Source organism: Ceratotherium simum, chromosome 1 (assembly GCF_057802395.1).
Source record: "Ceratotherium simum simum isolate JZ-2026a chromosome 1, ASM5780239v1, whole genome shotgun sequence".
NCBI classification, from domain to species: Eukaryota; Metazoa; Chordata; class Mammalia; order Perissodactyla; family Rhinocerotidae; genus Ceratotherium; species Ceratotherium simum.
In genome coordinates, this window is record NC_141900.1 from 1,160,969 (window position 1) to 1,175,055 (window position 14,087).

Genomic DNA, 14,087 nt, shown 5'->3' on the forward strand with positions numbered 1-14,087 from the left:
TCTGGGCTGCTGTTTGAGCCTCCTCGGGGAGCCTTTCCGGGCCCCTGTTGTCATCGCCTGCCATGTCATCTTTTTGCATCCCAGCAGCCACTGCTCTGCTGTGCCTGACATGTTGCCGTCCGTGGTGGGCTGTGTGCTGTCTGTCTGCACAACCTAGTGTGTGGGCCCATGGATCAGGCCCAGGTGGCCATGGGCACCACACGCCCCAAGAATCTGTGGCCACACGGTGAGCGCAACGCGCAGGTGGAATGGACGGGTGGAAGGAGAGAGTCAACAGGACAGTCAGGGCTCAGTCCTGGGGCTCTTCCCACCAAAAACTGCCCACCCGGCCTCCTCTTTAAAGGCCACTGGGGTGACTGGAGAGCTAAGGGCGTTGGGGCTCAGGGGCTGGTTTTGGTTCCAGCATCCAGGGCCAACAGAGGAGCTGGGGGGACCAGAGGTGGGGGTGGGGGTGGCTGGTGGAGCTGTGGCCTGTGACCGCACAGAGCGGCCCAACCTGGGCACGCTGTCCACCCCAGCCGAGCTCAGGAAGATCTGGTCTGGGCCTTCTGCAGCCCAGGCCAGCTCGTGGCCCACGTAGTAGAGGAGGGCCAGCCTCTGGGGTCAGCAGGGACCTGGCATAAAGCATCAGCTGGACCTGAAGCAGTTTGTCCTGGTTTTCTTTTATTCGCAGTTTCCCGAGACAGAACAAAATAATTTTTGTACACTTACAAGGCTCAGAAAGAAAAGACAATGAAACTCAGCAAAAAGAGAGAAAAGGAAAGGCCGGCCAGCACCGCGGGCAGCTGACCCTGCAGGGCGGGCTGCTGCCGCCACACGCGGACATCTAGCTAGAAGAGCAGGTGTGGCTTGCTCGTGAGGGGGTCATGCAGAAGAACTATCCCGCAGAAAAAAATCCCCAAATTATCCCAGACAGGCAGCTTTGTGGAGATACCAGGAGGGGGAGAGAAAGGGAGGAGGCCCCAGGAGGGGAGGCTGGCCGGGCCACACGCTGTCTATGGTGAGCCCTGCCACTGCCTGAGGCCCAGGGAGCCCGGCAGATGTTTACCCTGTGTCCATGGGTGGGGACAGCTGTCCTGAGCACAGCTGTGGACAGGCAGGTGAGTGTCTGTCGATGGAGAGTCCCCTTGGAGATCAGCATCCTGTGTCCTGCCTCCCACTCCGTGCCCTCCCTTGGCTTGATTTGTGTGGGAAGATAAAGAAAATCCTTGTTGAAAACAATGTGAATTGAAGGGGGGCAGGTGTTGGGAGAGAGTCCCTGCACTTCCGGGGTCACGGCCCCTGGCCACCCCCAACCATAACCCAGCAGGCCGGGCCAGACCCATCCCCACCCTGGCCGACGGCCCTCGGCTCTCTCTGCGGCCATCTGACCACGCAGCCCGTCCCCGAGCATAGCCACAGTGCCCACCACCAGCATGCAGGGGGACCCCAAGGTGAACCTAGCCTGCTGTCTCCACATCTCAGGGTCCCCGTCATACACTGTAGCCTCCTCGAGTCCAGTGCAGCCCTCTTTCCCTTCTGCTCCAGGCCCAGACTCCGAAAGCAAATACCTGCCTGGACCCCCACCTCAGCCGGGAGCCGGGGAGCCACTCATCCACCTTCTGACTCCTCTCTCCTTCCTGTGTCATGACCAAGCCCAGAGCCCTGGGGACTTGAGGCCCACGCCCCTCTGTGGCCTCACAGGTGGGGGGAGGGCAGGCAGAAAGGGAGAGGCACCCTGAACAGGAGGGAGGCCAACCCAGGGGTCCCCTCCCCACAGGCTGCAGCCAATGGTGTCCCCTCAGCACGTCTCTTGCCAGGTGTGAGGTGTGAAACGAAGATGTGTCCCCTCTGTGCCTGGCTGACCCCAGAAGGACCAGAGCTGCAGCCCTGGGCCTGTGGAGGCTTCTCAGATGGCTCCCTCGTCGTCCTCTGCACTGCTCCTCCGTGCTGGGGGCGCCAGGACACTGGGCACCGAGGGAGCCCACACCTCTGCCCTCTTGGAGGAAAGGAAGGGAAGCAGGAGAGACGACAGCCACTCAGGCCCCCTGCAGCCCCTCAGCCCCCTGACGACACCCGACACTGCTGACAGCGAGCCACGCACGCAAGGCAGGGAGGGTGCAGACACCTTGGGGGCAGCGTCACCTAACAAAGGCTGTTCCATGGGCGACAGGCCGCTGTGGACAAGTTCACTGCCCTGGCCTGTCCCGGGGCCAGGAGCAGGCAGACACGCAGAGCTTGGGTGGGGAGCAGCCGGTTGGTTCGAAGCCCCACAAACACTAGTGCTTTTTACACCTTTTTCCACTGTTTTTTTCTGTTCCATCCAACATCAATTTTTGTGTTTGGTTGTCGTTGTCGTCTTGTTTTTAAAAAGTATTACATCTGCTCTTGGTTTTCTGCAGACACAGGCACCAGGGGAGGAACGAGGCAGACACAAACATGCGACAGGCAGGCCGTGCGCCCGGAGGGCGGCTGGGCTCCAAACACCGAGTCTGTCCCGCGAAACCAGCGGCAGCTCTGAAATGGGGTGGGCGCGAGGGCGGGGGTCAGCTACCCCAGGTTTGTCATCTGCAAAGTAGGCCCCAGGGCAGCCGGGAGAGGGGCCTGGGGCCCGACCCCGTGCTGTGCTCCCACCACACGAGGCCTTCCTTTCCACCCAGCAACCGCTCCCCGCTGCTCCAGGGGTGGCAGCCGCCCAGGCCACCAGGCCCCTCCCGCGGCTGCTCACCTTCACTGCAGCGGGGCCACGGGCGCGCCCGAACAGTGGAAGTGCACGTTCTGCCACTTGCCGTCACGGCGGTGCCACACGCGGGTCTCCTCGGACTGGCTGGTGCGGGGCCGGCCCTGCCCATCGATGTACTGCGTGAGGCGGATGTAGGCGATGCACGCAGCGTCCTCGCCAATGACGTGCACGTGCGGGTTCAGGATGGTCGTGTGGATCGGCTTGCTGTTCTTGGCGAGCACTGAGGGCAGGCGGGCGCTCGGCATTGCAGCGGCTCCCACGCCCCACCCCAGCCAGCCTGGCCCCCTCCACAGGCCCAGCCCCTCAAGTGGGCCCAGTACCCCCTCCAGCAGGCTGGTTCCACGGCTGGTGTGGCCTGGGGGGCTCTGCCACAGGAGGTGGAGGAGGGCTGACCAACCCTGCACATGGGTGAGACAGGGCTTCCCTGGGTCCCTGACCGAGGGGCCCGTGGGCTCTCTGAGGAGTGCCGCCCTCATCCCCGCCCCAGCTCCCTCACTCACAGTTCTCAAAGTAGAATCTGTGGAAGTCCATCCCTTCCACCAGGTTGCCCAGAGCTTCAGGCTCAAATGAGGTCAGGCCTGGGTCGCAGATTTTCCTGGGGGGCAGACCCAGGTGAGGAGGGGTCCCTCTGAACCCGCCTGGAGTGGGCCCCCACCGTGTCTGTCCCCTTCCATCCACCCATCTCCCTGTGGGGAAGCCGGCAGCATAGCCAAGGGGTGGCCCCCACAGCCCACCCGTGGCTGCCCAAGGACCCAGCCCACGGGCCCCGACTCACGCGTAGGCCTCAAAGTCGCCGTTGTTGACAGCCTCGATGAGCTGCTCCGTGATCTTGATGATCTCCTGCTTCCGCGCTGCAGGGAGACACAGTGCCCAGTGACCTGCGGACCACTCTCAGCAGCCCTGGTAAGGGGCCTGGGGTAGAGCACCCCGGACCCCCAACCTGCCTGCCTCTCCTCTCCAGGAGGGACCCTGAGGCCCTGGCCCCCCTGCCCAAACTGTCCAGCTCAGACTGCTCCCTCCAAGGCCACCAACAGCTTCACAGTTGCAAGTCCAACAAGCTTCTATGTTATCTGTCTTAAGTAAAACATCTCTAAATGATAGAAATACTCCATCCACAGCACAAACTGTGTCTGGAAAACGCAGAAAGAGGAAGCAAAGCCTACCACAACCCACTTGCGCCCCGCCCCGCCCCAGTCCCCAGGCCATGTACCCAGGCCCTCCGCAGCCGCGACACTGTGACTAGCCTTCCTGGCTTCTGCCCACCAGGCTCTGCTCACGTATCCTTCGATCGCATCCAACAACTCTCTAGGGGTGTCTACTAAGGGCTGCTCTTGAAGCAGGGAGGGGATGGGGGCTGCAGGCGAGGCCTCCACACGCGGGCCCCGGAGCAGGGCTGCGGAGGGCCAGGCAGAGCGGAATAGAGTCCTGAGCCTCACCCCTTCTCTCCCTGGAAGCCTGCAGCCGGCTGGCCTCCCACCTCCTCCAGTCTCCACCTGTTTGCAGTTCTGGGCCCACGTGCCCGCTCTCCAGCATCACTGCCCAACCTGCACCCTCCACCCCGGCCTCCTCTGGGCTCCTGCCCCCTTAGCGTCTGCTCCTAGACAGGCCAGCCCCAGGGTGCTCGCCTGGGGGCCCCGTTTGTCTCTTTATGATTTATTTTCATGCAAAATATTTTAAACATATGGAAGAAGCAGAGAGAATAATACAGCCCACAACCTGCTCGTCGAAATCGGTATGATTTTCATCTTTGCTGTAGATGTTTTTTACAGAAATAAAACCTCACAGATATAGCTGCAGATGCATATGTTCCCCTCAACCTGTTCTCACTCACTCGCACCACAGAAGTACTGCCCTGAGTTAGGTGCTTAACCACTTCCATGCAGATATATACACACCCAAGTGCACATACAACACACACACGCATGTGCACACAGGCACACACACACACATCATGGTGATTTCTTAAAGCAATAATGTGCCTGTGGCAAAACTCAGACCCAAGAAGTGCACTGAAAGCAGGATCCCGGAGCTGTCCCCACAGGTTCCCGCCCGGTCACAGCTACACCAGCTGTGCGTCCATGCACCTCTGTGCTGACCCGCGGGCTACATTCCCAGAGCTTGCATTGCTGCCTCTAACAGGGGCGCGCTTAGCCTTCTGAAGCTTGTGCCCACGCCCGCAGTGGGGCTGCCCACTCACCCTCCACCAGCTCCTGCAGCTGCCTGGGTGCTCCCTCCCCCTGGGGTGGACTGAGTCCACAGCAGAAGAGGCTGTGTGCTGCATGTGGGCCCAGGCGTGCCCGTGCAGGTGCTAGGAGCCTGGGCTGTGCTGCACGGGTTCCAGACAGTGACGGCAGACGGAGCGCCACGACACCTGAAGAGATGGTGTGTGCATGTGTGTGCACATTAGGGCACTTGGGCTTGTGTCGTGGGAGTGTGGGCACGTCACACATGTGCGTGTTGTGTGTGTGTGCGCGTGTGTGTGTGTCCGGACTGACCTGAAAGCAGGAGGGGGTTTCCCTATCTTGAGAAGACCCCCTCTGACCCGGCTGCACTTCTGCTACCATCTTGTTTCTGTTTCTCACTCAACTTTGTGTCTGGACCGCATCAGGCTTTGGGCTCAGGGCTGTCTCTGCAGAAACCCAGGCCCCATGTCCACCTGCACAGCGTCGGGTGGCACGAGCTCTGGCTGGACACACGTAGTGCCTTTCTCGTCCTCACCCTCTGGGCCCCGGAGTAGCATCTGACCCTTCGGCTCCCACCTCCTGCACCCGCCCAGTCACAATGCGCCTCCCCTCAGTGGCTTCCCCGGCAGCCCGCCCACTCAGCGCGCTCTGCCTGGACATCTCCTGGTTACAAGCGCCCCTCTCTCCTCTGGGGCCTCAGCCACCCCCCTCTCCGGTTCACTTATCACCTTCGTGGAAGTGGCCTCAAGCTTCAGGCTTCACTCTCCTCTCACTGCAGCCCAGCTTCCCCCCAAGAGATGCCTCTGCCCCGGGGCCCCCCTGGGCTTGTGGAGGGTGGGTGCCTGCCCCCCCGGCCACGTCCCTGCCACTCTCGTCAAGGAGAAGTCTCCATACACCCCAACACCCGAGCCCAATCTTTCACTTAATGAAGTAATATTGAGTGCTTTTAAACGAACTGAAATTTTAAATGGGCCTCAGTGTAAAGAAAAAGCATCAAGTAAACAGCAGAGATGTGTAGTCATAGCACAAATCTCAAAGCCCGAAGTCTGGGCGAAGCCTCTGTGCCCGCTCTGCAGACAGGGAAGCTGAGGCCACACAGGCCCCGTCACGGCCGAGGAGCCGGCCAGACGCTCCTGACCTGCAGAGCGGCTGCTGCCCAGACCCGGCCCTGCACTGCCATCCTGCCTCCCCAGGTGGCACACAAGCGAGGGGCTCCCCGGCTGGTGAAGTCTGTAAGCTGAGGACAAGCTGCCCCCCACCAGGAGGACAGAGCTGAGGGGCGTGGGCTTAGGAGGGGTCCCAGAGGTGAACTGGAGCCCCCACGCTCCCTCCGGCTCTCTCGGGGCGAGTTAACAGCTTGGAGACCCATCCACTGGCAAAGGGTCCAGGGGAAGTGCCCCAGGCTGGCCCCAAGCCCTATCCCTCAGTTGCTGCAGGGGTGATGGGAGCCCCCAACCACCCCAAACAGACAGCTGCAGAGGATCAGCCTGGATTGTGCATAATCCCTGATTATGGAGAACATGGCCTGGGCCAGTGGGACCGACCCCATTTACACACTAAGACAGCTGGCGGGTGCATTCCCGAGACAGGAGGAGACCCACGACCCACCCCAGGGATGGCCCCCTGCAGTCGGGGCCTCACTGCTGGGAGAGATGGACCCTGGTCCCAGAGTTGGTGGGGGGCACCCCAGCTCTGGCAGTCACCCACTCAGACCAGTTAGGAGTCAGATATCAACCCTGGACGGCCCCTCAGAAGTCCCTTCTTCGGGCTGACCCCACTCCGTTCCTTCACCTGCAGACCCCCCAACACTCAAAGAGCTGGGACGCTGGAGACTCAGGAGCACACCCAGGAGCAGGGACCCCGCTCCCTGAGGCAGCCTGGTGGGGGCTACCCCCTGCTCTCGGTCCCTGCAATGCTCTGAGTCTGCTCTCTGCCACCCCCAGGTGCCCCTATCCCCACAGGCCCAGCCACACCTGCCGGCTTCAGGCCCCCATGTCCCCCTCCATTCGATCCTGCTCATGGCCCCTTCTGTGGCCTCCACCTCCCCTACCAAACCTCGGCACAGACCCCTAAAGGGATAGACCTGTGTCACAGCCCCCCAAGCTCAGTGCTCACGACAGGCCCTGTCCTCAGAGCCTCCCACCCAGGCTGCTGTGCCCCTTGGGCGCTCCCCTCCACGTCTCCACGCCTCAGCTGCCTCATCTGTGAAACCAGGGGCTGTGACAAGACGCTGCACAAGGAGGGGGTTCTGACCGTCCCCACAGGCTCCCCTCTGTGCCCACCACAGCGTCCCCCCATCTCCATCACCAGTAAGACTCTAGTCTCTCACCGCCAACTTGCCTCCAATGCCCTCAGCCAGGCCTGGGGGGCCCAGCAGCCCCACGCTCACCCTTGCCCCTGGTCCCTCATCCCTGAGACCAAGCACAGAGCACTCCTGATGGGTCACTGCTCTCCTAGAGGCTGCCCCATGTCCCCTGGCCAGGGGAAGGATTCAGGGTGCCTTTAGCCAGCAGGCCACAGTCCCCCGCCCTCCCCCGACGGCTCCCACGGCTTCCGTCCCCTCCTGGCCCCCAGGCCTGGCCTGTCAGGGGTGGGTGGGGGTCAGCACCCTCCCTGACCACCCTCCCTGACCCCAGCACTCACCCAGCCACTCCCCGGCCATGCCCGGCCCCTGGCCCTGAAGCCTCTCCTCTGAGACCGTCGACGCCACCCCCAGCCCGGTGTCTCCCCAGAGGTGGGGGTGGCTGCAGCCCTGGGGTGTCATCCATCCCTGTAAGCGATACTGGCAGGCAGTCGGCAGATGGGCTAGAGCGCCAGCTCCTCCCTGCCGGGCCCAGTGCCTACCTCCCCGCCCCCCACCCCGCCCGCCCCGCCAGTGCCCTGCCAGCGCCCCGCGGAGACCGTGCTTCTCCTCCTCGCCCTCCAGCCCTAACATCAGCATCCAAGAGCACTGCCTCTCCACCCTCAACCCCAGCCAGGGCATGACCCCAGACACGACCCCAGCCACTCCCGACAGTGTCCACTGTCCCGCAGGGTCCAGTTCTCTCAGCTTCCAGGCGCCTCGTCCTCACTGTAGAAGAACCTGCAGAGCGCGGGAGAGCCTCCTTCCCTACAACAGGCCTCCACACACGCATGTCTTTAGCCACGAACTCCATTTTCTGAGGCCAAACCGCACCTTCACGTGGAATTCCCTGCGCCCTCCTTTCTGGTCCCACAGCTGGCCCCTTTCCAGAGCAAAGAGGCAGCGCACTGCAGCCAGGGGTCACAACACTCCTGTGAACCCCCAGGAGCACCCAGCAGGGCCACTCAAGGTGCTACTTACTCGGGGTGGGTGGGGGGCCTGGGAGAGCTGGAGACAGGCAGGGCTGGGGGCCCTCGGCTTCTGGGGTCCCCGAGCCCCTCCTCACTGTGTTCAGGATGTCAGAGATCCTGGGGGCTGGGGCGGAACAGACGAGACATGAACATGAGCCAGGCGGTGGCGGGGGGGAGGCATGCAGGAGAGAAAACTTGTGGGCTAATGAGCCAAGCCAGAGAGAGTGAGGGGACATGGGAAGACGTGGGAGGACAGAGGGGAACAGGGAGGGTTGTGGGGGGACACAGGAGATGGAGTTGTGGGGGACACGGGGACAGAGAGGGTTGTGGGGGAAGTGGGGAACATGGGGACAGAGGGGATCATGGGCAGATATGGGGGACAGGGGGTCATGGGGAAGTAGGGGGACAAGGGAGACAGAGAGGGTTGTGGGGGATATGGGGGACAGAGGGGATCACGGGGAATGTGGGGAAACAGAGGGAGTCATGGGGAAGTGGGGAGACATGGGAGACAGAGGGGGTCATGGGCGGATGTGGGGGGACAGAGGGGGTCATGAGGGGAAGGAGGGGGACACGGGCGACAGAGGGGGTTGTGGGGGGAAGTGGGGAACACAGGAGTATGTGGGGGACGAGGGGGAGGCTCCAGGAGGAGGTGCATCTGCACCTGTCCGTCCAGGTGGGAGGATGGAAAGCTGCTGTGGGCAGAGGGTGCCCTCCAAGGAGAGGCAGCCTGGCCCACTTGAAGACAGAGGATGATACCCAGCATGTGACTGCACCGTGTCAGCTTGGCAGGTGCATGAAGGAATGAGTGAGTGAAGGAGCGCCCAGAGGAACGATCCTGGCCCCACCGTGGAGAAGCCGGTCCGGCAGGAAGGCCAGGCCCTTTCTTCTCCCTTTAAGCCCACAGGCCCGTGGTCAGGAGGCATTCCTGTCATGGCTCCTGTTCATGGGCTCCCTGGGGCCCCGGCTGGGTGCTCAGGCTGTGGGGCACCGTGAGGCCAGTGTGACTGGAAAGGTCACGGCAGACAGCCTGAGGGAGGCAGGCAGCACGGGTGGGCGGCCTCAGAGGGATCCTGCCGGTTGCCCTGGGCCTGGGAGACCCTCTGGGGGAAAGGCCCAGGGCTGGACAGCAGTGCGGGCAGGAGGTGGGGAGTGAGCCATGGGGGGAGCTAGGCCCCCAGGGAGCCAAGGAAAAGCCGAGAGCTGCCCTGCAGAGTTAGCGCATGTGCCTAGACGCCCAGCCTGGACAGTTAGTCAGGCCCCGGGCAGCCCAGCCTGGGGCAGCTGAGGCCGTGCATGGCAGGGTGCAGCGAGCCACTCAGCAGCAGAGGCAGCAGGCTTGGTGGCACTACTTACATGGGACGGGCAGGGGGCCCTCGGCTTCCGGGGTCCCCAAGCCCCTCCTCACAGAGCTCAGGATGTCAGAGATCCTGGGGGCTGGGGCGGACAGGAGGCAGACGTATGAGGAGGCGACACCGGCAGAGGCGGGAGAAGAGGAAGCGCTGCCCTCCTCCCCGCCCCCGACCCCCGGCCCCAACCTGCACCCTCAGCAGCAAAAAACCCCCAGACATGAGACGAGTGAGGCCTGAGTCTGCCTGCAGCTCACAGGAAGGTGGGCCAGGCAGGCCCCACAGGCCAGTGGAGAAGACCCACAGAGGAGCTCCAGGGACAGAGGCAGTCAGAGAGCCTCAATGGGGGGGCTTTGGGGGGCTGGCCCTTGGCTCTCGAGTGTCCCCTCAGAGAGAGGCTACAGGCCCTTCAAGGAGACCCCCACAGCAGCAGGGGCCCAGCTACTTACACGGGGTGGGCAGGGGGCTAATGGGAGCTGGAGACAGGCAGGGCAGGGGACCCTCGGCTTCTGGGGTCCCTGAGCCCCTCCTCACGGAGCTCAGGATGTCAGGGACCCTGGGGACTGGGGTGGACAGACAAGATGTGAACAGGAGGCAGGCAAGGGCGCACAGGAGAGAAGGGGACAGGGCAAGGATGAGGGGGGTTCGGCTGGAGAACCTCAGCTTGCGGCCACCCAAGACCGTGGGGTGGGATCCAGAGGCTCCTGGGGGCAGCATCACCCCCGTGCGTGCCCAGGGCTGTGGATCACAGGTGTGTGAAGCAAACACAGGACCCCGTTCAGGGCTGGACATGGGGCCTTCCTGGGCCGGCCACTGGGATGGGAGGGCTGCAGGTGGTGCCAGCCGGGGCCAGCAGAGGCCACGCCTGTGCCCGCCGGGACTTCTCTGCGTCTGATGAATGGTACAGCTGAGGCAAGAGGCCCAGGGGCCCCCGCCCTTCAGTGTGTGGGTTGCCTACCCGCAAGTCCACTCGGCGCCTTCCCACCCTCTCCCAGCCAGAGAAGGGGTGGCTTGGGGGTCAGTGTCGGGACGAGGCTAGCCAGGCCAGTCTTCTCCCCCACTGTCCTGCAGGCTCCGGCCATCTCAGGCCCCCCACACGGCCACAGCAGGGGCAGAACCTCGAGGTTCCTCGAGGACAGGGCATTAGGCAGGCCTGGGCGGCCTCCAGGCTGATGGCTCGGGGCCTATTTCAGTCTGGGGAAACCACGCGAACGTCCGCTCTCCCTGTGTCCAGGGGCCAAAGCCCTGTGCTCACCTCTGCTCCGGGGTATGGGGGACACACAGAACAGAGTTGTTGCATCCCCCAAACTGACAAAGTGGCTGGCTACCTGGCCCGGGGCAGCCCTGAGGGTGCTTGGGGCTTATCCCGAGAATGTGTGGCCAAGAGGTCAGGCGGCCCCATGCGGTGGCGGGTGGCCTGGGCTGGATGGAGTGGGGCGCCAGACCCCCTCCTAGGGGGGCAGAGAAAGCCGAGAGTGGAAAGGGGGTGCCTGGGGCCTCGGGGGCACAGGGAAGCCCACTGGCCAGCTCAGCGTGGGAGCCCTGAGTGTGGAGCGCACGCAATTCTCTGTAACCCACACTCCCACAACGAGCACACGGAAATGCCCAGAGCCCAGGAAACAACCCCCTTGCTGCCGTTCCACTTAACAACTACCAGCCAGCCAGAGTCACAAGTTTAAGGAACTTTAAGAGAAGAAACTGAGCAAATTCAACCACGAACTCTTTCCTCCATGCGAACTGGGAACCCGGCCCCAAAGTGAGCGGGGGACCACGTGGAAAATGGTCCCAATGCAGGGCGGTGGCTTCCTCACTGGTCAGGGCGCCCGGGCGGCCAGACTCTGCTTGGACGCTGTGTCCAAGACTGTTCGCTGTGCGGGCCTGGCACCCGGCTTTGGTGTGCCTGCAGCTGCTGAGCAGGGTCAGCCCCAGAGGACACACCCACGTCGCAGACCCCCAGCCTCTTCCTGTCCCAGCTCCTGGACAAGGAACCCCGCCCGCTGACAGCCCACCTGCCGTCCACTGCAGGTGGGGAGCAGATGGTACCTTTTGTGTCCTCATCTTCTATGGTGGTGTGGGTGCTGTCGGATGACTCCTGGGGAGACACAGGGAGGCAGCGGATCAGGACGTGGCCTCTGCCCCCAGACTGCTCCCATGGGGCTGGAGGCAGCCCTCCGAGGCTGCAGGGCCCTAGAAACCTGCAGGCAGCACTGGAACTTCAAGCTGGCCCCCAGGGGTCACCCATCCCCAGGGCTCAGCCACTCGTGTCCCCAGAGGCTGAGGGCCTGGGCTTCGCCTTCTTGCAACTAGACCTGCCAGGGTAAAGACTGTTGCTCAGACATCTCTCTTTAACAAGAGAGGAAAGCAGGCTTTTTGAAATTCCAAGACTCCAGGTGAAGCGGAAGGCACCCACAGCCTGTGCATTTTGGCAGACAGAGCAGGAAGTTTCCAGTAGGTCCTCAGAACCTCGGCCAGGCCCAGGCATAGTGCAGCTGCACCCACACCTCCTTCCCTAGAAGGGGGCCACCTGCCCTCCCAGGCCTGGACCATCCAGCCAGGCCCGGCCTCACCTCTCAGATGGCCTGAGAGGACAAAGAGGAGGTAGCAGCACCTCTGGCCCCACACATGGCTCACTGCCTTGCAGATAAAAAGCCAGGTGCCATCCACCTGTCACAGAGTCCTCAGGAGAACTGCTTGCTCCTCAGAAGGCACATCTTAACAGGGTCCCTGATGGACCCCCTCCAGTCCCAATTGGACACACTGCTCTGGGCCCTGGGCCAGAGATGGGGGCTTCTGCATGTCATAGGATCAGGGCTCACACCAGAGCCCCAGAAGATTGTCTAGAGGCCCCTCACAGGAAAAACAGGACCCTCACCCCAGACACAGGGTCTAAGGAACACCCATCCCTGGCCACAAGGTGAGGAGGACGTCCAGGCCCTTCCTTGCACCTTGAGTCTGGGTGGACCGACAGGCATTGGCTGGCGGTCCCCCTGGTCCCAGCCCATGGTTAGGATGTGTGGGGGCCCTTTGAGGCCCAGGCCCAGTGGGAGTCTGGCTGCAGGCCTGGGAGTGGGTGGGGCAATGTTGGTCCTAGAAACACAGCTCGCCCCCCTGCCCCTCCCTCCCACCCCCCAGAGAGCCAGCCCCTTCCCTGGCCCCAGAGTAAAGATGCCAATGTGATGGGAGCTGATGCCAGAGCAGAGAGGAGCAGCGGGGGGAGCAAGAAGCACTGGGGGCCAGGTGGCCGGCAGAGGTGAGCAATGGGTTAGGTCACGGGGTCTGTGCTGCTCCCCTCCTCCCCGCCCACACTCGGGGGCGTGCTGGGCAGCCCATGCCAGCCCTTCTCCCCTGGGACTCTCTGAAGTGGGCCCTGCACTCAGCTGCTCCTGGCTATGCTGTGCCTGGCCACCGCCAGGACAGGATGGAGAGAGTGGAGCGCAGCCAGGAGGGTCCTGAGAAGCGGACCCCACTCTGGACTTCAGGGAGCCCCAGCTCCCGTGTCTACGGTGGACTTGGTACAACCGTGCTTCCAAGGGCCGCACCTGGGGCCTTTCCCCGAGGGAGCAGCCCATGGACCTGTGGGAGGGGTCACTGCACACCTGCCCCCCCAGCACGGGCTTCCCCAGGGTCAACGTCCCAGACCCTCCCCAAGCCGGGGGTCTGCCTTCTGCCTGAGCAGAAGCTCCCAGGCCGGAGACAAGGAGAGCGCAGTACCTTGATCCCGTCCACTGGGTTATGAATGACGGTGGTTTGAGGCTCCTACAGAAGAAGGAAGTAGAGGAGGAAAGAGGGAAGTGAGAAGAGCAGAGTGGAGGCCCCACAGCAGGAGCCAGGGAGAGGGAGGCGGCTGGGAGCAGAGCGGGATGCAGGGAGCAGATGACCAGCAGGGAGGTCAGCGCCTGGAGAGCGACCTGGATAGGGACCACACGGCTGGAACAAGCAGATCTGCCCAGGCGGTGGGCACCTGCAACAGCGGGTGATGGAGAGCCTGGGCCGAGGGCGGCCGTGAAAGCAGCACCCTGGGCGCCCTGCCTCGTGCCCTCCCCACCCTTGGCTGCCCGGACCCTCTGCCCTGGCACAGGTGGGGCACAGGTTTGAAGATGTCATGGGGGTGGGCGTGGCACATGGGATGGATGGGGTCCGAGACAGGGCTGGCTGCAGGCTGTCGTGTGGGAGCCCCCCTCCTGGGCCAAGGCCGCCCCCACGTGCTGGATGGCCATCTGGTAAGCCCAGCCGTCCCATGCACAGCCTGGGGCTAGGTCCCAGAAGTGGGGCCTGGGGCCCGTGGGGACGCCAAACGTGCCTCCAGCAAACTCAGAACCTGTGGACCAGCAAACCGCAACCTCTTGGGACGGCCTGCTCTACACGGGCCACCGTGGGCACACAGTGCCCCGGGCAGGAGGACCAGCGCCCCCCAGCCACAACCCTGCACCAGCAGCTGTGGGGCCTCCCTGGACAGGACCCCTCAAGCAAGGGCCAGAGCCAGCTGCTCTCTCTGAACTCGTGTCTGCCCAACCCGCCCCAGTG

General features: G+C 63.3%; 2 protein-coding genes across 2 annotated transcripts in view; one reads left to right on the forward strand and one right to left on the reverse strand.

Moving 5' to 3' along the window:
- Nucleotides 1–608: 608 nt before the first annotated feature.
- CAMK2B (calcium/calmodulin dependent protein kinase II beta) overlaps nt 609–14,087 on the reverse strand; it is a 94,556-nt gene continuing 81,077 nt past the window's right edge. The window contains exons 16-24 of the mRNA XM_087428857.1: nt 13,275–13,319; nt 11,607–11,655; nt 10,013–10,126; nt 9,578–9,651; nt 8,228–8,411; nt 3,498–3,573; nt 3,223–3,317; nt 2,708–2,942; nt 609–2,496 (exon numbers count right to left, since the gene is read on the reverse strand). Coding sequence (XP_087284983.1) covers nt 2,710–2,942; nt 3,223–3,317; nt 3,498–3,573; nt 8,228–8,411; nt 9,578–9,651; nt 10,013–10,126; nt 11,607–11,655; nt 13,275–13,319 — 870 coding nt within the window. The 3' untranslated portion in view covers nt 609–2,496; nt 2,708–2,709. The remainder of the gene's footprint in view (nt 2,497–2,707; nt 2,943–3,222; nt 3,318–3,497; nt 3,574–8,227; nt 8,412–9,577; nt 9,652–10,012; nt 10,127–11,606; nt 11,656–13,274; nt 13,320–14,087) is intronic.
- Nucleotides 10,042–14,087, forward strand: part of OGDH (oxoglutarate dehydrogenase) — a 394,430-nt gene continuing 390,384 nt past the window's right edge. Inside the window, exon 1 of the mRNA XM_087427987.1 lies at nt 10,042–10,049. The gene's annotated coding sequence lies outside the window, so the exon portion shown is untranslated. The remainder of the gene's footprint in view (nt 10,050–14,087) is intronic.